This window comes from Hippocampus zosterae, chromosome 12, assembly GCF_025434085.1.
Source record: "Hippocampus zosterae strain Florida chromosome 12, ASM2543408v3, whole genome shotgun sequence".
In the NCBI taxonomy this organism is placed as follows: domain Eukaryota; kingdom Metazoa; phylum Chordata; class Actinopteri; order Syngnathiformes; family Syngnathidae; genus Hippocampus; species Hippocampus zosterae.
In genome coordinates this window covers 4995511-5020074 of record NC_067462.1, presented here as the reverse complement: position 1 = coordinate 5020074, position 24564 = coordinate 4995511, and the positions used below count along the sequence as shown (strand labels likewise).

The window sequence follows — 24564 nt, the reverse complement described above, 5'->3', positions numbered from 1 at the left end:
TACTGTGACTCAGTAAGCTGGAGGAATGTTATAAAATGTGCAATACCGTTTCTTCTTTTTTTTCCCCGTTTGACACGAAACTTCAACTAGCTTCAAGTAGCTTACATACGACATAAAAAATGATATATTCCAAGTGGGGCCCTTTCACGCGCATGTTGGTAAGTATCATGCCAGTCTTGCCCTTGCCCATTTGATCTTGACTCCAATCCAAAAGTTACTCTCCGGCCTTTGGCTACGACGACTTTTCCGTTCTGCATCCCGGACCAAAACAAGTCCGTCGTGGTTCTCACACTGTTACCCGTCCAGTGTTTATTCAGTGGCAGCTGGTCGCTCCATCTGGGAACGCGGCGGCGGGGCAAAAACAAAACAGGTTCCACCTTTGGCCATGCCAAGTCTGCTCGTGCCCTCCTCGCTCTACAAGCTGAGAAAGGCTAATCGCAATTTCACGCTCTGATTTGTAAAGTCCCATTCCAGCACTGGAGGCAGTGAAGAAACTTTCGAGTCGGTGAATTTCATCATGCCCGGATAACAGCTTTTGCTTCCGTTGTTCTTAGACTAGTGGTTCTCAAAGTGTGGCCCGAGTACCGCTAGTGGGACGTGGGCTCCCTCTAGTGGTATGTGAAAAAATCACTGAATGAAATGGCAGTCCAATTTACAGCATTGAGAACACAAAATACAAAAAAAAAAAACATATTAGAATGCAGTTTGTCACTACAGCGCCCATACTGATTAAACAGTTTTCTAATTCAGTACCTGTTTATTTTTTTTAAATACTTTTGATGTACAGTACAATTTTTTTCTCTTTCAATTACAGTACATTTTTAAGTACAATTTAGCTTTAGGTACAACATGTTTCCATTTAATCTTAAACTGTTAAAGTGTGTGTAAACAAAGCAAACAATATTGCTGCAGCTAACCGAGTCACTGGTAGCAGTGGTAAAACTCTTCTTCGTTGTTTTCCGAATGATAGTATTGTACTGCCCCCGGTGGCCTGGTCGCAAACACCAAAATACTCCACTGAACTTTTAGGGAACAAATTAATGCTAAGCCCAACTACATTACTGTATTTTAATATTAGCTAATGTTAGCTACTATTTGGTGAGCGAATTACTTTTTGAGTTGCTATTTGGTGTAAAAAAAAAAAAAAAAATCTTGAGAACCGCAGTTCTGAATGGTGAGCTTGTTGAAATGAAAGCAGTGCTGTAATTTGGGGTGAAACAACTGGTCGCCGCAAAAATTAGCAAGGAGCGAATTAACCCCCCCCCCCCCCCACACTCCTCTTCTTTATACTCGTGCTAATATTCGCAACAAAACGGTGCTTGGAAGCCCCTCGACTGACTGCAGGTGTGAGGAAGCTGGAAACAAAAACCAGTGTAACCCTAACGGCATCTTTTGTCATTAACAGACCTTTGATGCACTCGACAGCTTCTTTTATCTCCTTGTTCCTCGACGCCCCCTTTGCGCCGCCTCGCTCCAACACCTTCTTCATTAATGCTGTCTACAGGCAATATTCTTTTGCTCAGAGCTCTCGACGCACATCTGGCATCCGGCTGACGCTTCATGTGTGTCCGTTTATTCACTTGCAACCACGAGGCAGCACAGAGCATTGCTATGTCTGCCTTCATCTGTTGAATTTCAAGTACTTTGAACACTGTCCCCACTTCCTAAAATGAAACTTTTAACTAAATGCGTGCATGTGTGTGTGTGTGTGTGAAAAACTCTTATTAGATTTTTTTTGGGGGGGGGGAGATGGAGTTTTTTTGTTTTGTTTTTTTTGAATCACTGTCATTTGCTTCGTGTCAAGATTCTGTTAGCATAAATCTCATGTGGCTACATTTTATGTCGTTTCAATGCTAACACACTCGTTTTTTTTTTTTTAGTCCTGTTACTCAAATGAGGCGTTTCAGTACTGAGATGACCCAAACCATATTTTGATTACTCAATATGTTTTTTTTGGATCAGATTTTAGAGTTGAGGAACAAACAAACTTTATTTTGCGATTTCCAACAAGCGAATGGGACCAATTTGGCGGAATGGCTGTGAAATTTCATCCGAAATCCATCATGTGGAACAGATTATTTCAATTCAAAGAGAAAATTAATGTAAATAAAAACAAAGTTGAATCAAAACAAATTGCTGTTCGGAACGAAGTGAAAACCTCTACATGTAAATGGAGTTCATAATGCGGAGTTCACAGCATTGTCGGACAAGTTAGCATCTCGTCCAATGTCGCAAGGATTCGGAAAGTTTCATTCTTCACCGAGGTTTGCGATAACAATGACGTACAAGCCAACCTCGCGTGATGAAAATCAGGCTCATTTGGATATCAAAAGCAGGTAAACTGCATTAAAGCAGTGTATGAAAAGCTTCAGATGAAACAGCGGTATTCAAACTCTCCCTTTGAACTGAGAGGATATAAAGGCAGGACAATGTCGGGTCTAATCGCGTCCTCGCTTTGAAGTAAGACGTCACTATTAGGTGAAAAGGGAAGTATATGCTTCTTCGTAAAATAAAAGCTTTTCATCATTTGTTAAGGCTGTAGCTCCAGCGATTTACATCAAGGTGGCTGAAAACTTTGGATAAAAGTGTGGAAGGGCGGTGCCTGTACTGCATATGAACTTTCATGAAAAACCACTCACTGGAAGACCCAAAAAAAATCTAGAGCACCGGCAGTAACGTTAGCCACATTCAAATGTGCCAGATGCCGGCACATTTCGTGAGCAAATACCAGAGGGGTGGAAGACTTGACGACTAGCTTTGAATGCTAACTTTAATTGTGGGTTCAAAGCCATGGGAACACTTTGTTTTGATGGCATGAAATTCAATATTAATTGAATATTAGCCATATTAGCCAATATTAGCCATATTAGCTAGCTTAAAAACCACTGATCTGGATACATTAAGTACTGGTCAGATGAAAAAAAAATATATTTTTTAAACGTATCTCTTCTACTGAAGCACAGAATCTTGCAAACCTCCCCCACCCCCCACAACGACCACATTTCATAACATTCCTCCCTTTCTGTGACACCTCCGCTCACCCGTTCTCATATGCTAACACGGGCAATCAGCCAGGGGTGTTTATTTGGCGAACTCCCACCCCGGCGCTGTTTATCACGACGGCCCAACCTTGTTTTTCACAACCAGTGGGCCTATTTGAAATTCTCTTCGTGGTAGAACGGGGCCAAAATTAATCAGGGGTGCCTGATCACACTTAATTGTTTCAGTGTACTTTTAAGATGCACTACAGGGTGCTGGGGGTGACCTATTTCAGGCTGCTCTTCAGAGGAAGCGACTATCCCAGCAAGGGAGTAATTATCGCAGCCTCTGTGCCTACGACTGGAGGTGAAAAGCTTCTGAACTAATTCTAACAACCATATTATAACACCGCCAGTGGTCTGGACTATCACACTTTGAATTTATTACTGTTATTTTTTTTTGGGGGGGGGGGGGGGGGTTCTTCAGATATGACCATAAATAAATCAAAGACGACCCATGCGCAATTATCCACGCAACTTAATTGGAGTTGCCATTTTCTCAAGACTGGAACAAAAATGTGAAAGGCGGACCTGAGCTGACGGCGGTACGTCGACTTCGTGAGTTTATGAAGTTGTTCCGTGACCACGTTTGTCAATTTATTGATTTGTATTCTCAAATCAACTCATAAATTGAGACAGTCCTTAGTCTAGGTAACACTGCGCTCGTAACCCAAATCGGGTGGAATCGGTTACTCAGCACTGTGTCCAAAAGGGGCAATTTTTTGTCAAAATTTTGATCCAATAAGGGGTCAAAATAACCCATTCTGGCTGCTGTGGTACGAAATAATTCCTCCGTCAGGCATCATGACAGCAATTCACTTGATGCACGACGTAAAACACAGGTGTGAAAACTCCCGGCCCCCGAGGAGTCCATCCTGCATGTCCATCAAAATTGATTCAAATGATCATTTTAGGCATCGTTATCAGGCTCCCGCAGAGTTTGCTGATGAGCTCATCATTTCAAATCACGTGTGTTGGAAAACACGCATGAGAGCGGCCCTCTCGAACCGTAGTTTGACACCTTGGCCATAATGGGTCTTGCTTCCAGACCCAACTGAAAGTTACCGTCTTACCGAAAGAAGAACTTTAAAAAAAAAAAGTTTGTGGAACTTTTATCTCTGTAGAACTTCAGTGTCATTTAACTTGAAATGTTAATGTATTAACCAGCCTCCGAGCGCTCAATTTCTTTGTATCTTATTTGCTGAAAAGCTTTTTGAAGAAAGAAAACGTGTTTTTTTTTTATGTCTGCCCTGCTGTCCAAAGTTGGAAAAAGCAGACGGTTGTAAAGGCAACGAGTCTCTGTTTGACCTCCACGGTACTAAAAAAGTGGTGTTGGGTGATCACCTCAGGCCACTTTAAAACCCAAGCTAAGTGAAGATGGCCTCACTATCGAGGCAGCGCTCTTAATGTTTTCCCCTCTGAATATAAGCAAGATCAGATCCTCAGTCATACCACCCTACTCTTCCTATTAAGATCAAAATCTACTCTTAGGCCCCCGGGTGTCAACAAAGAGAGATACAGTAAATGATATGCAAATTGAAAGAGGAAAAAAAAAAAAAGCCTCCGCAAATCAACTCGCCAGACCTAAATTTCCGACAGTGAGTTTGGGTTTGGGTCGTGTGGTTTAGTCCATGGCGCTGACTGGGAGTGGGGGGTGAGGGTGGGGTGGGGGGGAGCAAGCTTCTCTTGACGATCTCAGTGAGAAGAATGTGTCCTGAGAGTTTGGAGCTTCAAAAGGATTTGTCTTTGGATCCGTGGTTAAGACAACCGGTGTAATGTTTGAGGCCTCGTGTTGCAATGTTCGCAGACAAAAAACACAATTAAAAAAAAACCAAAAAAGTTTTTTTTCTGAATTGATTGAACTTCCTTTGCTTGATTTCACAACGCAAATACGGGACAGTGCCCAAAGTTGTAAATCATAAAATGAACCTGCCATTGCTTTCCGGAGACGTAAAAAGCAGGATTAAAGAGGATTTGGCATTCAATATCCTTCAAAAAGAGACTTTCTGTTTTTATTCTTCTTTCAAATTGATACTGCTAAACAAAATAGTGTGACACTAGGGAGAGAGTGGGTGTGTCATAAAGTACAATACTATAGAGTGCTAATATTTCTGATTAAAAAAAAATGTGAGAGGAGGGGTTTGAGGTCTTGGGACAGATTAATGACATTGCCATTCATTTCAGTTAGGCAAGATTATTTGAGATACAATTCCAGAAGTAACATACACATGTTGTATTTTTTTAGCATCAATAAAAGGATTTTTTTCTAGAGTCGTAGTATTTAGCACGTCTATCACAATGTTATGCGGGCGCTATTAATTTTGATTGAATATTCGAGGATGCGGAGGCGGAACTGTCGGCTGTAATGTCATACTTGACAGATCTGATCACCGACATCATAGCTGAGCGCAAAATTTGCAATAGTCATACGACATTTCGGTTCCCGCCATACTGTTTTTTTTTTTTTTTACTGTGCAGCCTAGAAGTGTTTTGAACACAATCATCACCCCCTGTTATCCATTTGATTCAGCTCTCAGTGAGAAGGTGATTCACTACGCTGAAAAATGACATCATAATCTAAATGGGATCGATAAGTGAGTCGTCCCTGTCGACTCTGTGCGATCGTGAGAGGATTAATAACCATAAGCGCCGCTTCTTGCACTGCGCTGCACGTTCAAAAAAAAGGGAGGACGTCCTTTGGTGTGTCTGTCTTACCGGCTGACATGATGCGAAGGCTGAGCTCTGGCTAGAACGGGCGGGCGGGGGCCGGGCTCTTGTACTCTTCTTCGGGGATCGACTCCACCATTGACAGTAATTTGTAGTACTCGTCCTCTCCGTCCAGCACTTTGATTTGACTGGAAGGGAGACGACAGGTTGGGATTCCTGTTATAGTCGGCTGTCATTGCCCGTAAAAGGGGGGAATTTTTTTTTTACCGGCGAAAGGTATTCAAGGGAGTTCTTAAATCATTGTGATGTGAGCCGCTGTGTCATTTCTAGCACAAATTCCAGTCCAAAGCGTCAACAATTAAAATTGGCATGCTGACAAAGCCGTAAGATGCGTCTCTCTTTAATGACGCGCCGAAGCGCAAGCGAAGCTCGTTATTTTGGTCGCTCCATTTCCATTACAAGACAACAACTCCATTTGTGGGTTCTCCGATTCCACAAAGGGGCCCCCGCTCTGTTTAGAGCCGCCGTGAGCCGGTAGGAAAGCGGTTATTTACCCAAGTTTTCTGGGCTTCCTCTTGCTCCCCTGGTAATCCAGAGTTCTCTGAGGAAAGGGCCAAGAGCACACAGTCAAAAGATGAGCCGAGAGTCATTAATTTTTAATTCAAAGTGATTTTGTGTTGAATGCGGAGCAGATGCTGATAATATCAGAAGTCACAGCATAATTTTTTTTTCCCTGATCAAAGGGCTCAAGTGAGTCTGATGAAGCATGCATCTTGCTCAGCTTTGATAAACCGCATCAATTATTCACCGTGAAGGCAGACATCCTGACATGAAAGCAACAGATAAAGAGCATAAGCACATGTTCAAGACAAGAGGCGCAGAGATGTTGGGGGTGGGGGTGGGGGGGCTTCAGGCTCTGGCACAGGTAGCTTTAATTGTATTATCATGTGCGAGCAAAGTCAGACAAAGGCCTTTATGGACACTTTGAACTCACATTTAGCTGGTTGTAGTACAGGCTGTCTTCGGGGCTATTAAGCAGCTTTGGATGCTGGCCCCGCCGGCGAGGCGTCCTCTGCCGGAGCTTCATCGCTGGACCTGCAACAGAGGAAGAGCGGGGCGGGGCGGGGCTCCGATTGAGCATGACCAAGGCAACCTCCCACCCCCCAACACCCCCGAAAAACTAAAGAATCAATGTGAGCATGATGATAGAAGCAGAAAACAGTTCAGTCTTGACGTCTGAAAACTGCACATACTGTACGTACTTAGATTTGTGTGTCGCTGACAATTGCAGTCATTCACAATTAATTAAGATTATAATACTGTATTTTACTTGATAAGAATAGATACAGTAATGACATACTTGCATTTAACAACAAAACAGTGAATTAAAAAGGTTTTGCAAAAGTTTTTTTTCTTCAAGTCAATGGACATTGTGTTGCTCCTGCGGCCAATATAATTCAGACAGAGACTTCCCACAAAGAAAAAATTTGCAACTTTCCCAGCAAGCTGGAATTATATATATATATATATATATATATATATATATATATATATATATATATATATATATATATATATATATATATAACAATCATAATAATAATAATAATAATTAAAAGATGAAGGAAAATTGTAAATAGTACTGGGATTTATCCATTTTGTGTTCATATTGCATTTAATTGAAAGATGTTTGTTGTTTTTTTTTCTCTTTCTACATACATTCTTGCTGCTGGAGGCTGTAAATTTCCCCAGTGTGGGACGAATAAAGGATATCATATCATATATATATATTGGAAGAGATACAGAATTTATTCCTGTGACCATTGCTATACTGTCTGTCTACATGTGTTGCTCCACTCTTTGTTTTCAACTATCCGTTACTCGGTCATAACTCCTGCGATTCTCCTGCCATTTTGCTCGCCCATCTATGGCATTCTGTGGTGCTTGTTAGCTTTAAGCTAAACAAGCTCATGTGTTCCAAACGTTTGCTCACCAGTTCAAAGGAAAAGAAAAAACTAATCTGCTGAAGGACGGCTCAAATCTTGAAGTTGTGTCACTTGTATTCCAGTTCACCACTGAACCTCGACTCTCTTGTTTGGCTCAATGAGACACAATTCGCAAACAAACACATTCAATTTCACAGGTTGAAAAATCACTTCAAGTTGGAATGATGGAAAAAAAAATATGCTTTGATAGGAAAAAAATAAATCATGCGATATCCAAAACGTCTGCAGATTTTGTTGTTGTCGTTGTTCACATCGGCTCCATTCAAAATCAAGTCAAAACCAGACTGCACCTAAGACCATTATTTGTGCATCCGTCCACTCGAGCACACCTTGCGTGGGCATTTATAAGGTTACAAAAGCTCGGGAAGCCAAACACTTTTACAATCACGCATTCATATTTAATACCAGATAATGTTTCATCTTCTTTGCTGACATTCCGGGTGAGAACATAATTTCATCGCGGCTCGGCCTCGCTTTACCTCGACTAAAGCTGAACTTGCTCTTTCTCTGTCTCCGCGCTACTTTGTACTCTTCTCAAATCGACCTCATCACATCGCAGTCACATACATCAAAGAACACCCCACAGCCCACTTCTCTCCCGCCGCGCCGATCTTTCCACCGGCTTTCTTCACGTTATTTAAAGCAGCGCAAGGTTTACTGAAGTCACGCATTGTCCGTGGCCAAAAAGTACATGTCAGCTAACATCAACAGCAAATCTTTTCTGCGCTAGCATCCAAGGTGCACAACATGCCCCCACTTTTGGTATTTATTACTGAATGGAATAAGTGCACTGTAAAGGAAAAAAAAAAAAAGAAAAACTGACACGGTTTGTCAGCAGGATGTTGATGTGTCTGCCTGAAAAAAACTTTACAGTTCGAAAAGGGTCTGGTCAACAATTCTGAAGCCTCCTTTTGGCTCCCCGGGCTTCGTGACCAAATTAGATTTTTCCAGAAAAGTCCGTAAGACCCAAAAGAGGCAAGTGTAAATCTGAGAGGGGAAACAAAAGCACTGCAGCAGTATTATTTGTGCACCTTTAAGTACACTTTCCCAGCATGTGTGAAAATATAGGCCGTTAGTCTACTAATAATTCCAAAACGGGTATGATAAGCAAATGACTTATTCTCCTGAAATTGCATCAAAGTGCTCAATCGCAAATAATGAACTCAAGCGTCCTTGAACAAAGCTTGAAAAGAAGATCAAAATGTAACAGACTGCATACTGCGCAGCCGCTTGTTTTGCTTATCTTTATTTTTTTTTGGTGTGTGTGTGTTTGTTTCGTTTGTGGACGCACACAAAAGGGTTCTCTGGAATATAAATGATGCGCGTCCTTGTGCAACCCACCCGTCCTCCACTTGAACTAATAAACAGTCAGAATGTTGGATCCTTTTATAAGAATAAAACAGCAAAAATCAAGTCGGGAATGAGGATGCGAGCATTTTTGGGGTTTTTTTGGGGGACAACTATCTTTTAAGGCACTGGTGTCAAACTCAAGGCCCCGGGGTCAAATCTGGCCCGCCACATCATTTGATGTGGCCCATGAAAGCACATCAAACATGTCAACTTTCATGATGCTTGCTAAAATCTCAACCAAAATTTAAATTCTCGGATGTAATAAATAAGAGACGTATTGTATACATTTTCTTGTTGCCAAACCCCGTCTTTACAATAACTTAAACAATAGTTGAACAAACCGTTATTATTGACTTTTTTTTAATGTGGTTTCAGTCATAACGGCCCTCCAAGGTGAAACGGTAACTAAAATGTGGCCCATGACAAAAATGAGTTTTAAGGGATGGACATTTGAAAATATTTCCCTGAAGTGAGTCATTGAAATGGTGAACTTTGATTTTGTTTGAGAATTATATTGAACGGGAGAATCTCTTTCAACATTCCAAACTCATCTGAATACAATTGACGTGGTCTTTGAGTTTCTTTCGACTAATTTGGGTTTGGAATATTTGGATTGAAACGTTTACTTTTTTGGGGGCGCACACGGTAGTTAGGTTGAATCGCTGTCCTCGGAAAGGAAGTTAATTGGGTGCCTGGACCCAAAAAGTTTTGACGATGATTGACTTAACACGCACCTTTGCACTCTACCTACATCGCTTAGAGACATGATGAATTAACAATCAGCTGCACTCAAATGAATCATGAATCAATGAATCATCAATGAAACATCTTGTAGATGTTTGATGATCACCATTTACGACCATCAAGAGCAAACGTTCAGCTCGGTGGTCCGAGCAGAGTAATTGCCATTTAAATCCCAGTTAAATATTTTCCCCTCAAAGTGCTCGGCAATAATCTGTCGGCTGGCCTCCTCCGCATGGCCATTTATTCATTCTGACCCACAGCGATGAGAGCGTGCGGCAGATCAGAGGATGGGTCAGGCTTCCCATCTAGGCACCCCTCTCTCTGGGAAAATCGCTGCCATTTCATCCAGGCGAGCCCCAGAGGAATGCTGCTCGTACAGATAGATCGCAGCCAGGGTGGCTGCCAAGATGGCTTCTGGCGTGGCCTCCCTGGCTTGGACACACGCGAGCAGCGCTGTTGCAAGAGGTCAGACGCTGGCTGACACCGCTGGAGCGCTGGGGGGCGGCGGGGGCGGGGCGTCTGCTGTTTTGGGGGCGGGTAGTCATAATGGTGTACTGGGAATAAGGAGGCAGCTCAGTTCATACAATATTGATTCGTCTCTATCAAAAGAAAGCGACCAGAATTTCCCCGTCGTACGTCTTGCAAATGTTTGCGGGGCGCGTGATAAATAAAAAATATAAAAAACCAAACCTCTTCTGGAGATAGGTTTTCTTATTCGGTTTCAAAGAGCCGCAGTTGACTCGCATTACATCTCTAAATGCCACTCGGAGATCCGTTGAAAATCCCAGCACTGCTCAGAAACAAACATGAAAGGGACGCGAGAAAGGGATTTTAAGTGGAATAAATTAAAATTTCCTCTTGAAAATCATACTCTGGGATCAACTGATGTCTCCCTGACCACACTCGAGCTTTGTGTATTCATTCATTAGTGACTGCGACGGTGGGAAGTAGTAGGAAGAGGCTCCCCAAAACACATTATATGGTTAAAAAAAATAAAAAAATAGAAATCATCACTGTGGGGCTTTTGATGTTTGATGTCTAAATGAAGCATGTGTAACCCAGACGGCTTTCTCTCTTTCTTCCAAGCGTCTCTCCGACACACACACGCGCGCAAACAAACACAGGCGTGTGTATTTCAAAAAATAGTTAGGGGAGTGGGGCGGGGAACTTATTCATCAGTTGCAAAAAAAAGACAAACAAACAACAACAACAAAAAACTACAGATCTGACGCTGAAGAGATTTTCCAGAGCGCCTGAGATTTATTACCCCTTTTATCATTTGGGACAATAAACGCTAACTCATGTGCTTTGCATCAGAAGACAAAATGATCAAGTCCTCCTGCAGATAACGTCGGGGGTGCTTCGGGGGGAGGGGTGGGGGGTGGGTTTCCTGCATCTGTTTTCACTAATGCGGAAGGAGGATGTTGTTACTTACATCCAGCTTTTCACACTGAAATCAATCATCTCCACTGACAACATATACGGAACATAAGAAAGCTCGAAAAGGGCGCCCGCGTGGAGGAAAAGTCATTACGGAAGTCGCCCGGTAGTTGTTTGACATAATATATGCGGTTTGGAACTGCGACCTAGCAAGATGAGTCAAAGGAAAGCAGAAGGGGGTGGGGGGGGGGGGGGGGGGGGGGTTGGGGTCGCGGCATAACAAAGCCGGCTAGCAGTGGAATGAAGGCATTCACGGAAAGGCTTTTTATCGTCACGGACAGGATATATTGCGTTATATATCATATGGAGTGGATATAAAAAGTCAACCCCCCCCTCTCGAACAAATGACAGATTTTCTGTGATGTGTAAAAATAGAGCCCAAGAGAAATTGTTTCAAAACCTTTTCCGCTTTGAATATGGCCTATAATCTGTACAACTGAAAAGAAAAGAAGTATTTGAGACAGCGGAACGATAACATTCACCGTGCCAAATAATGAACTGCAAATAAAGTTCAGCTGTTCTTCCGGGATTTTTTTTTTTTTCCTGACTGTGGTCCCGTCTTGCCGCACCAGATATCACGCGCAGAGAGCTTCCACGGCATCAGAGAGATGTCATTGTTCAAAGGTATCAGTCAGCAAAAAAGGTACGAAAAGAATTTCCGAGACATTCAAGATGTCATGAAACAAAGTAAAGGCGGCCATCACCATATGATACAAAAGTGACCGTACCAAAAATTGGACAACCCTCCGAAATTGATGAAAAGATGAGAGGAAAATGGTGACTTCCAAAGAACTGGCTGATTATTACGTGTGACAACAATTTCCCAAATTCTTCAAGTTTTGTGGCTTAGGGCGACAATATGCAAGTGCGAAAAATAAACAAATAAAAAAATAAAATTCAGGAAAAGTCTACTAGAACAGCTGAACTTTATTTGCAGTTAATCATCATGGGGAAGAGTCGATGTAATATTTGCAAATGTAAATTATTTTTCCTGACTAAAATTAGAATTGGCTCTGTCGCTTCCAGCAGTGTGTGTTATTATTTAATGTAATTGTTTTTGTCCAATCAGTATTTCCACTTCCATGTGTTGCCACGCAAACATGATTTGCCCAACGCCTTCATAATCCTAATTGCTCATGTGTTTTTTTTTTAAACCAATCAGACTTTAGATTCAGCACTCTGTGCCTTCGCGAATCCTAAAATCGACGTCGACATTTTGCCATCCTCTGACTGGTTTAGCTACATCATGTTTGTCCTTCTGATTGGTTGACCTTAAAACGTGCACAAAGGATTTATTCACGCAGTGGACGATATACTTCATCAATCTCGTTGCTTCCACTTTCGAAACGTGTAACACGATCCTCGACAATGTGAACAGAAATAAAAAGAAATTACTCTACTCTAGGAAAGCTTTAAATATGGTTAGTTTGAATATCGACTGTAACTGTCAATCATCCGTGCCTAAATCTGTTTAACTCTGTTAAAAACTTTGCAACCCCCCCTAAATCAAACGACTCAATCCGCCGGTGCGAGAACTTGAAGTATTATTCTCCACCGTCCTTCCGACGTGTGCGGAGATTATGGGGCTGAAATCGTGATGGATGATGACTGGTTTGGAAGTACATCCTGTTAACGACTCCTACTGACATTAAGGAGATTACGTAGGTAGCGGCAGACAAGCGGCAACTCCTTCGCTGCAACTTGAGTCTTCCCTATCCCTTTCCAAATCTTGGCGGCGGCTAACCCCCGAGCCTGTAAATTTGCCTAAAACTGAAGGCGCTCGGCGGAGACGCGGCGATACGCGGGGACCGACAGACAGATCGAGCGGTTGAGACAGCGAGAGGGAGGGAGAGTATTTGTCGAGAGAACACGGAGAGGGTGGATCGTTTGTCTGCCAGATGCATGTTTGAGACGGAGAAGCTGCGGCGGCGGCGGCGGCGGCGGCGGTGACGGAGGCGTGTGGAGCGGCACCTGGTAGTTGGTTGGGGCGGGGAGGGGGGGGGGCATGTGGGAAGATGTTTACAAGCTCAGCGAGGGAAACGGCGGGGGAGCACTCAAGAAAACATAAACTTGCGGAAAGTGGCGAGCCGTCAAGGCCCGCGAGGCTTCCTCCGCTGGCTTCAACGCTATCAGAAATGCTAACCGACAAATTTCTCTCTTCATTTGGTACCTTTTTTTCTTAGTTACACTGCTTGAAATGTGTGTTTGAAATGTTTTTTTTTAACAGCCTCTCTGTGTAGCCATGACAACCTAATCTGCCCGCAGCCTTCAGAATTCGTCGCGCCAGACAACATCAACTATTCGAGCAACGGGACTATTTCTTTAAGCAATCAAATCATATCATTTTTCATGACAAAGCATACTTTTTGGAGCCAGAGTTGGCCTGAAATTAGTTGGAGGTGGCCAAAATTAGAGAGACACACACACAAAAAGCATGTTAACTCATTCACTCCCAAAGACGTTTATAAACGTCTTTTCAGACTTGGTCTTGAATTGGATGCTACTGAATGAATTAAAGAACAATGAGAGGGCAACAAATCATTCTGACTGTACAATCAGTAAATCAACATTCCGTTTTTCCCCACGTTGTGTTTTCTTTACCCCCCCCCCTCCCCTCCACATCAAACAAGCAAGTTAAAAGTGTCTTCCAAAATGCGGAGGTAATTGGTCTCTGTGTTGCTGCTCCATTTTCGCACCGTGTCTCTCTTTTCCTCTCTTCACTTGACATGTATGTTTACCACAACCATAATCTTCAAACAGCCTTTCAACATAAGTAGCTCAGCTTTCAGAAAGCATAAAGTCAGCTCTGACTGATCCGCCGCACCACATCCTGTTTACGGCGGCGAAGAGCGCCTCTGATCATATCGGCGGCTCGTCGGAGCAAAGTCGTCCTTTCTGGCGCGCACCTCGGCGGCGGCTCATTTTCAAACATGTTGTTTTTATTAATATTCACGCTCGGGAGACAGGTGACGAGAGGTGAGAGTCTTTATGACTGTCGGGCTTACACGACTACATGGTGTACGTGAGACTTTTTTTTCCCCGGTGACAAAACACGGGAAATCAAAGGTCGCGTCGGCAGAGTGCCTGGTGTTTAAAATGCTTTCATGTTCTTGAAGCAGCGGTGGTAGAAAGTGACGTACAAAAGACGCGGAGGGGGAGGGGGGGGCAAAATTCTCTCTCCAGGGATAGAAGTTCAGAAAAAAAAAAACAACAGCAAAAGGCAGTTGCATGACCCTACATCTGTCAAACACATTAAGAGTTTCCAGGTCACGCCCCCCCGCTGGGGTGGCAATAATGGAAGCAGGGTGCAAGCAAGAGTCCGGAGGTCGTCGCTAATTCGATTCTCACGGCTAATCCCGACACACTCGGGTCGAGCTCCTGCCCGGGAGAACTGATGCGATCACCAGAGGTGACGGCAGGATGAGACACAGGAAGGAGCTCGGTCTCGGGACATCTGGCAAGGCAAGGCTCTCATGAAGAAGAGACGTAGAAGAAGAAGAAGAAAATGCGGGGGAGGGGGGGGGGGGGCTCAGATGTGCGCAGATCAAAGTGTGCCTTTGGTGCCGGAGCCACCCTGGTCTCTCTTATTCAAATGGACTTTCGAACGCTGACTGTGTAGATTTGGAAATCTGTTTGTTAAATATGAGGACCAAGAAGATGAACCTTTCCAACTTTTCATTAAAAGAGTACAACTTTCGAGGACACCCATTTTGGAAGCCAATCAATGTTTGATGACACTCAAGTGAACGATAGAAACGATGGGGAGCAGATCCCTGTCACCATCGCTGACAAACCCTCATTTGGATGAGTTGTTTCCCTTTTCTGCACTCTATGTGACATAAGGTGCTATCGGTCCACACAGATGCTCGCACGCGTGAAGTCGCAAGGTATAATTTGGCGTTACGTATTTGGTTATTAGTGCATCCAACGCGGCACGACTCATTTTATTATTTGATGCCGCATATTGAGTTGAAACATTCTCCATAGCGCCGCAGCGAGCTAGCGATTAGCACATCCGACTTCGGGGGTTCAAATGTCGTTCTGTCTGGTGCGATATTCACTGAAAATGTCGACAATTTATTAAGTTATAGAAAGTAAGGAAAATTTAGTAAAGGCCCTCTGTAGTTTAAAAAAAAAGAGCAAAGTGGTGGCGGTACATACCGAAAAACAAACAAGAACTAACTCCGCTAGGATGTTGGTTGCTTTGTGTTCTGTCAAAACGAAAGTGGCAGATTCCTGACAAAAACGCGTGTTTGAGCATCGCGGCGTTCATTGAAACGTCTCCTTCCGTAATCACTCTGACGTTCCAAATCAGACACTTGAGTAGCAGTGATGCCTGGGAGCGGGGGTCACCTGTATGCAGCATTAGCGAATTAGCCGCTATCTAACCCAGACCTGCTGTGGTGCGCTGACACTAATCCCGGGGCCCGCTCCGAGAGCCCCGTCTGTGTTACATTATCATGTCTAATCCCCGTAATCTTCCCAGCCGCGCAGCTAAACGCTATTCCACCTCCGTCACTTACCTCGTAGCCCTCTTAATAACATTAATGAGGGGCCGGGCCCCCTTTTGCCCCTAGCGGCGGAGGTTGTAATCAGCGGTCCCACTGTGCAGCCACCCACTCAGCCTCGCGGGCACCGGAATTAATGTAATTCACGGCCCGGGGCGGCAAGCAAATCAAACACGTGTTCGACAAATCGGGGTTTGTGTATTTTCCTGTCGGCGCTACTTTGCAGGTCGATGAGAGTCATCGGGAGTTGTTTATGACGAGCTGACCGGCGTTAATAAGGAAAAAAATGTCACGAGAATACTTCCGGCTGTCAGTAAAGAATTGGGAAGGGATGAGAGGTGGAAAAGGAGCCCCCCCCCCCCTTACACACCCCCGCTTTAAAAATGGCACTTTATCCACTAAAGCGGGATTTCTATGTAATTACCTGCACCCGCCAGCATCGCGTGCAGGCTTACCTTGTTTACACTGCGCGTCTCGCAGCCTGCCCGTCTCCCTGCGAGGCTTCGTCACGCCGTCTTTGTCTCTCTTTGCGTCTTTCGTGTGTCTGTCTCGGCTGTCGGGGTCGACCTTGAAAGGAGAGGCGTAAACACACCCAAAGGAGACATGTCAGCGAGGGCCCAGGGGGGGAGGTTTGTGGGGGCGATGGGCCACAAGCTGAAACAAGCCCTGGCAAACCTAGAAATCTCGTATATAGAAGTGCCACGTTGGTTTATTTACAATTTAGCACACGTACTGTAAAAGTGTAATCAAATGCTACTGCAATTGCACTCCCTCCTAGCAAACAGCCGCACAAGTGACTAAATTGTCGGGGGGGGGGGGGACAGCACATAGACCCGCTTCCCATATTTAATTTATTTTTGAATCTAAAAAAAAAAAGGGTATAGGAAAGTATTAATCTGCTTAACATTTCTAAGTACACCCTCCAAAGGATTTTGCTTTTTTAATCTTACATATGCTCTGCAGAGTTACTGGCAAAAACTGTACATTTCCCTCATTTCATCCTTTCAACATCAAATGGTGAGCAGCAAAAATTGGATCAGACTTCAAAGAGTGTGATGTGCTCCAAGTCACGGAGTGGCTCTTCTATTTCACATATTGAATCCGAGCAGGATATCAAAGTGCTACCAAAGAACCCCAGGTCTTTACTAAAAAAGGGCTCTAACATCTGTAGAAAGAGGAGCGCAAAGACAAATCACCTCGGGGGGAGAGCGAGCATTTATTCTCAGCCGTGAATTTCCAGCTTTTTGATTCTCTCGCTCCCGTACCACCCTGTCTTCTCTGCTGAGATGGAGGCTGAAGCACGAGAACTTTCCCTTTTTTTTGGGGGGTCTCAAGGACTCAAAACATTTCCAAAGGAATAATCTGCAGCTTTAAAAGAGGAGCGCTATTTGAGATAGACGGCTAAAAGTAGAGGGCTAAAGTCAACCAATTTCTCATTTGATAGATATTTCCTTACTCACATTTGCCTTGTGGAGCTTCTTCGGGCTCTGAGACCTGTGAATGCAAGGAGCTTTGGTAGTTGACAGGAACAGAACATTTTAAAACACATCACCAAGATGGACGTGGTTCCAAAAAAGAACATCGGATTGAAAGTATGAATGAAGGAGAGGCCCGAAACCGTCTGTCGTGTCTTCCTGTCGTAAAATGCTAACACGCTAACATGGCTAACGAGCGCACAGCTGTCATGTCAATTGGCTTGATTTTGCATTTGCGAAGTCTTTCTAGTAACTCGTGTGTATCGTGAAGCTCCCACTAAATGACTCGCTTGATGAAAATGAAACAAGTTTCATTTGGTTTCATTTTCTGTCCCTGCGGATACCGACGCTTTGGAAAGTTAGCGCGTCGGGCTAACAGCTTTATCCGCGGCTCACACCACTGATTGCTGTGCTGGTGGAGCAAATAACACATAACTCGTTCTCACTTTTTACTGTTTACTAATAAATAGCACTGGTAGAAATGTTGAATAGAAGCAATTATCACATTAAAGGTGGTCATGGTGTACTGTATCACATCACTTCCTCTCATGTGACATCACTTAATTAAACATGAGGGTTTTTTTTTTGTTGCTCATATTTGATTGGTTTCTGTGGCGCAAGCGTGCCTAATGTTGTGGCCCATGGATGTGTATGCAAAAGCAAAAGAAGAACAGAACGTAAGGTGAGAAAATCAAGTTCCCTGCTGGCAGGAAAACGGCCCAGATCATGTCAAAGTAAATCTATATGGAGAGATTCCAGCGCTGATTAAACAGAATTGTTAAGTGGAGGTTTGAAGTAGGTCTCACCAAGGAATATGATTGTAAACACGGAGAGAAAAATCCCCAATGAGCCTCCGTTTGGTTGAAGGACGCAAGCTGCATAACACTTTCAGATGTGTAAATCCAGAATTGGGGAGTTTCGGAGACCGCTCAGAGTTAGTCAAAAGTCAGATAACATTTCAGTGTGAAATGTGAGTGTGGTACGTTTTCTTTGTGATCGAAAAACTTCTTTGGCATTTCTTTTGTCACATACCTTTTTTTTTTTTTTTAATCAAGATGGAGGTTAGAAGTTGCAAAGTCAGGGTGTGCCCTCCTGCTTTGCGCTTACTTCCTGAACGACTGGCCTGCCCATGTGCCGGATAAACAAAGATTCAGAGTCTTGTACATCTGGACAACAGCGCAGCGCTTAAAGTCCTATTTGTGGCCGGTGGAAAGATATTCATTGCATTTGTAAATGTGCAAGGGGGAGGAGTGCTCTGGTGGCCTTGAAACAACAGTGCAGTTGAAAGCAAAGGGAGGTGGTGAAAGTACTTCTTGTTCTATATACGACCTGCTCCGACGCGACACGACGAGTTTTATTTTTTTGCGCGGTGTGAACATGCAAGAGACAAAAGCCTGAAGGGGAGGATATGGTGGCTCACCCCATATGGTCCTCTTTGGTGGTCTTCCCTCCAGCTTCAGGCTTACATCTGCGCCTCTGAGGTCCACAGTCTTGACGTACGCGATGGCCCTTGTATACTGCACAGGAGAACAAAGTTCAGATATGCCCTCACCTAAATATAAACCGTCTTTGGGTGTTAAGCAAGCCCCTCATGTCAAATCCCTGAAGAACAGGGCCATCCAAAACTTTTTCCTACGAGGGCCACGTGTAGAAAATGCAGTTTATTTTCCTGAAAATATTGCCACTCTATAATACAAATCGAATAGTTTGGCTTCCAAAACGGGCCAAACAGAACAGAAAAGACGAGTGTAAGCCATATTTTTAGTCATCTTCCACGCAGATATTTTCAGTCTGCATCCAACTGTGAACGCTGAAAATTTGATTACATGTTTCCGTTTATTAGCGACCACTACTGGCAGAAAGTTGACACTGCAGTCAAGCTTTGTGAGTAATTACAATTCTTATTATTCTTGATATGTGCCAAGTGTATTGCAAATTTACGGACAGGCGTCTATGCTGACTTGTCATCGACGACGCTTAGAGTCGATGCCAAAAGCAGCACACTACAATGATATGTAAAAATCATACTGAAGTCCAAGTACATGTTTTCGCAACCCACAGGTACTGGTAAACATCTATACAATGTGTCCAATTGTTGATTTGCGATATTGTTTTTCTGTGGCGACTGCACACAGGTATGGACTAAATCAGAATGTAACTGAACTCATTTCGGGAAGTGACAAGAAGCAAAGGAGACCTAGAACTGGAGAGACAAATTTGAGCTCGTAAACTGGAGTTACTAACAGAAGCACCCTGACGGCTTTGTGCTCCTCTTGTAAAAGTATATGCACAGAAAAATGAGAACTGGTCGACATTGTTGTATTTCACATGAAATCATCTAATGGATGGAGTGCCCCCCACACCGAGCGGGGGTGCCCCACCGAGATCTGAGGGGGCCACGAGGCTCATGTATTTGAAAGGCATCTGTTTATTTTCAGAATGCAAATGCAGCCCACCTCAAAGGCTATAAGCTGCAAAGAACACACCGTGTGAACGTGTTGCGGTGTCGTGCCGGGGGGGGGCCCGAGGCCCCACTTATGTCAGGTTCAGGTTCTCCAAATAACCCCGCCCCCTCCTCGTCGTCCGACGCCAGCGGCCACACACAAGTGAGAGTAAGAGAGGCTTTTTTTCCCTTGACATGGCAATCCTGTTTATCCTTTCTGCAGCCTTATTTACAAGCGTGTTAATGGGCGACGTTCAACAAAAGGTGCGCCGCGGCGGCTAGCGAGGTGCTCCGTGCGCCAGATGAGGGAAGCCCTTAGAGAAGGAGGCCAAACAAAGCCAGATCTCCTCCCCTTGCCCTCCTCTCTCTTGCCCCTTTTTTGGCACCCGCTCTTGCCCTCTACAGAGAAAAGGAGGAGGAGGAGTAGGAGGAGGAGGGTGGGGGGTGCAGGAAGGTTAATGTGCCCACTTTGATCTCTGTCAAGGCACACTGAGTAAGAATTAATTTACATTTCAGATGAAAAGGTTGACAGTCTAAAAAGGCATCTTGTTTCTGGTATGCGAGGGCCGTGTAATAGGCGAGGAATTTGAGAGCGGAAGTGGTGAGGAAACAGAAGGGATAAGCCCCTCTCTCGCCTTCACTGGGAAAGAGATGAAAGCAAAGCCTGATCTCACTCTGCGCTGTTCTTCTGAAACGTGGGGACCAAATGCTGCCCAAAAAACTTTCACAAGAATCGCCCCATGTATTATTAATTCATTATTACTTTTTCCAGTGCTACTCAAGAGATCAAAAACCTGGTTGACAAAGATTTTTTTCCCCCTCTCACCCCCCCCTACTTGAAAATGTATGAAAAAGTCCATTTTGTACCAGACAGTGGGGACCGTGAGAAATCCTAAAGTGGGAAAAACTTGTCCAAGTTCTTTACCTGCCTGGATACGGACCGCTGCCTCTTCTCGCACCTTCTTCATTTGTTTGAGGATCCGCCGTGCGACGAAGCCCCTCCACGCTGGCGAGAAGCAAAAAAAAGGGCGCATGTTGCTGTGAAAACGACCGACGGCGTGCTCACACAAAACACTCGATCCCACTTCAGAACGACGCTTAAACCAGGTGGCCCACGGATGGACCCATCCAAACTCTCGGAGGTCTTATCGTCTCCTCTGAAGCGTCGCTCTCAACGCGCCGAGGTCAAGCCGCGGCTGGCAAACGTATCCCATTTGCGGTGTCGCGGTAAACAACGCAGCGGAGGTTCGTCCAGAACAGTCGACCTTGATATGTCGAGCACCTCTCGAGGTACAATTGATACCAACGGATCTCATAGGCTTAGTTATTTGTCCCTCAGATGTGCCGTTATCATTGCCGCAGACTAAAAAGGGCAAGAAATGTTCCCTTCTCATTTCAAGTCTGTTTATTTTGTTTTTGTACGGTTAATAACTCGCAGTGAAACTCCTCTACAACAAAATCATGTTTGCAGCAACACATTTTTCACAACAGGGGGCTTTTCACTGTAGTCACTGTAGTTCATTTTATCTCGGATGTAAACATACACACACGCACATAAAACGTATGTGTGTACTCTTTATTTTTATTCTCATACGTAGTGCATAAATTTGAGTATACACTTATTTGACACTTCATATAGCCATTGTGGAAAGAAAAAAAACTTTTGCGAAATTGCGAAATTTACGATCAGCATTCACTTCCACTTACATCAATTTCTTGCATAATGTCTTTTACTTTGCTTCCTCCATCTTTCATTTTTATTACTTTTATCTTGTCTTCAAGCGTGAATGCTTTTCTTAACTCCTTGGTCTGCAAAAGTCAGTTTCGTAGCCATTTTAGCATAGTAACGTTGGTGCTGCGTCTGAAACGAACAAGAACAAATACTTCCTGGACTACTGCGCAGGTGTAAACCACTGTGGTGGTTGCTGTTGCCGTTTCCGAATGAAGCAGCAGAGGTCGCTGTGGCATGCTATGGTGGGATTAGACTTTTGCGGAAGGCTTGTTTTTGTTGTAGTGAATCTCGTTTGCGAGGCAAGAGTAGAGAAAAATACTTCACATATCGTAACAGGGGATTTTTCGTTGTAGGGGGAGCAGAAAAGTGCATAAACATCTTTTCACACTAGGGGGTATTTACACCCATGCAGGTTTCGTTGTAGAGGAGTTTCGCTATAATAACCGTTGTCATCATCACAGTAAGCTGAAGCTACCTGACTGGATGACGGTGGCGCAACGGTTCCTCTTTTCCTTCCCCTTTCTGTAACGCCGCGCCCCCAGCCAGCCTTTGGTGTAGGCTTGCATCACCACCACCCGAGCGATCACCTCCTTCAGCAGCAGGTTCAGCTGCTCCACGTGGTAGTACCTCAGAAACACCTGACAAGACGAGAAAGCCAGTGTCGCACAATCTCGTTCTTTCACCCGTTCGATATTCAAACCATCAACGTACCTTTGTCCTTCCCAGCACCCAGTCTTGAAGTTTGGCTCGCTCCAGTATGGTGACCACGCTCTCTTTGCTGGTTTCTGGCATTTGGTGAGCTCGGAATGCAAGGTAGTAGTATCTGCAAGAGAAGACGGCAATTTTATTTTTATTGATTAATTAACAGGTGGGGATCTTCCTAAATCAAGGTTGTTTTTCACATGAATGTGCAACCAACTGCTTGCTAAGGTGTGAGTCTACAGATCCCTTTCTTAAGAGTTTACCCAACACCAGCTTGGGACAAAGTGGCACTAAAGTGGGACATGAAAGACGAGTACTTCATCTCTCCTGTTTCGGTATGGCTGGGAAACAACAATGGGGAGGCAAACGTCTTTGAATGGCGCCCCTCCACCTCAGCCTTCATTTTCTTATTCCTGTTGATACCTGCTATGTCTTTGATGATAAATACAAAGCGCCGCTCACAACATCAGACGGGCCTTTGATATGAGAGGACGCGTTTTAAATCGGGTTGGATTCAAAGTGGAGGTTAGCCGCTCGGACTGTCTGCGTGACTCAGACGGGATGAAGTAGATCCGTTGGGTCTCATTCACATGTGAAGGAAAATGGTCAAAATTTACGGGGTGAGAAAAAGATGTCCGTTGACCCCCGGCTCTCTCAAGCACCTCGGATCTGATGCAATTCAAAAAAAATCAGGTCGATAGTTTGGAAATGAAAATCCACATTAAAAATAAATAAATAAATACACCTTGACTGAAAGTTGACAAATTAAAAGTTGGGAGATCCATTGAAAAGTACAACAATGAGAACAGGACATCACTGTATGACATTTATATACAAACGTATTTTTAAGACAGTTTTTTTGCTTTGATAAACAACAGCTCCAGTCGGTTCCCATGGACTAAAAGTAGGGCGCACACACACACACACACACATAAAAAAAAAAAACGTGGTCAAAATGAAGTGCACGTTTAAAGTTTCCCTAAAGCGCACACTAAAACTGTCTGTCATTTTTTTTTCACTTTCCCCAAACACATTACAAGTCTCGTTAATTAAATTTCATATCACCTCAAAGACTAGAAAATAGGAGGTGGTTGGAGCATTTTACAAAGGAAAAAAAAAAGATTAAAACATTGTATCCTTTCATTTTTTTCACCCCCTAAGCATGCAGCCGGTCTATTTATTAGGTACAGCAAGATGACACAAAAACCTAGTAAATAGTTCAGCGCAAGTATAAACTCGTCTTTGATGAGATTCCAATGTTTCAGTTTACTGCATCGGTTCTTGGTGCCGGGTCACAAGACGGATTAGAAGCAAAATGCCAGAAAATGAATCGTCCTGTAAAATACGGATACTTGAAAAAAAATCAACTCGAGTCCAGTCATGACCAATTTGTACTTATTATTTTTTTTTTTTTTTGCCACCACTGCTCAGCTCGTGCGTGTTACCTAGTGACAAACTCCGTAAAGGCGATGCGGTGCGAGTAGCCTTGGCGGCGGATGTTGACCGTTTCCAGGATGCCAGTGTAGCGCAGCTGCACCATCACTCTCTCCTTGCAGACGCACAGCGCCCGCCTGTCGTCGTTGGGCTTGATGCATCGGACAAAGTGCGGCTGACCCACCACCATCTTCGATAGTAAATCCATCAGTGAGTACTGCAAAAAAAAAATGTCATCAAGCATCAACAAACTACAACACTGAGATCATTGTGGAGACAGAAACTGTGTAGGTGTACCTAATATTGTGGCCAGTAAGTGTATCGTGAACAATTTTGTCACAAGTGGGGTTTTATTACTCGCTGCGTTCTTTTTTGCTGTTTCTCCAACACCTTTGGGGGAAACATATACGGGGAGTTTTTGTTGTTCTACGGTGTTGACCGACCGGCTGGTCCCAAACTTTGCATGTCTGACACTGATACAGTGCTAATGGGATGATCACCCGTGTCACATACACATCTGCTGGCTCGTGTCTGCTTATTCAAACATCTGTGAGCAGGATGATGCAAATCATGCAATGGGGGAGACGGGTACAGAGTGGGCCGAGCCAAAGCCTGTCACGTTTTGGAGAAGATTTTTTTCCGTAAGGGCGGGTATTTTTTTATTTCGACGATTGCCATGACACAGGTGTGGAAAATAAAGAGGTAGGGAGGAGCCCCAAATTTTAAGACACAAAGCAGTGAACAAAAGTAAAATCAAACTGGAAGGCCACAAAAACAAATGCTTCCCAAAACGCTGCTTTTGTCTAAATGAAGCTCCTCACTCACTTCAACATAGTTTCTTGCCCTCAAAATGCTGACGAATGGCGGCAAAGTACTACTTTTGACTAAATTAAGATCATAATCTCACTTTAGGGCGGCCCGGTAGTCCAGTGGTTAGCACGTCGGCTTCACAGTGCAGAGGTACCGGGTTCGATTCCAGCTCCGGCCTCCCTGTGTGGAGTTTGCATGTTCTCCCTGGGTCTGCG

General features: G+C 44.0%; 1 protein-coding gene across 1 annotated transcript in view; it reads right to left on the bottom strand.

Annotated features, from left to right (window-relative positions):
* Positions 1-24564, bottom strand: part of myo3b (myosin IIIB) — a 41588-nt gene that overhangs the window by 1314 nt on the left and 15710 nt on the right. The window contains exons 12-21 of the mRNA XM_052082938.1: positions 23551-23756; positions 22115-22226; positions 21879-22041; positions 20597-20677; positions 18649-18745; positions 17214-17247; positions 16209-16320; positions 6700-6800; positions 6260-6306; positions 5754-5893 (exon numbers count right to left, since the gene is read on the bottom strand). Coding sequence (XP_051938898.1) covers positions 5785-5893; positions 6260-6306; positions 6700-6800; positions 16209-16320; positions 17214-17247; positions 18649-18745; positions 20597-20677; positions 21879-22041; positions 22115-22226; positions 23551-23756 — 1062 coding nt within the window. The 3' untranslated portion in view covers positions 5754-5784. The remainder of the gene's footprint in view (positions 1-5753; positions 5894-6259; positions 6307-6699; positions 6801-16208; positions 16321-17213; positions 17248-18648; positions 18746-20596; positions 20678-21878; positions 22042-22114; positions 22227-23550; positions 23757-24564) is intronic.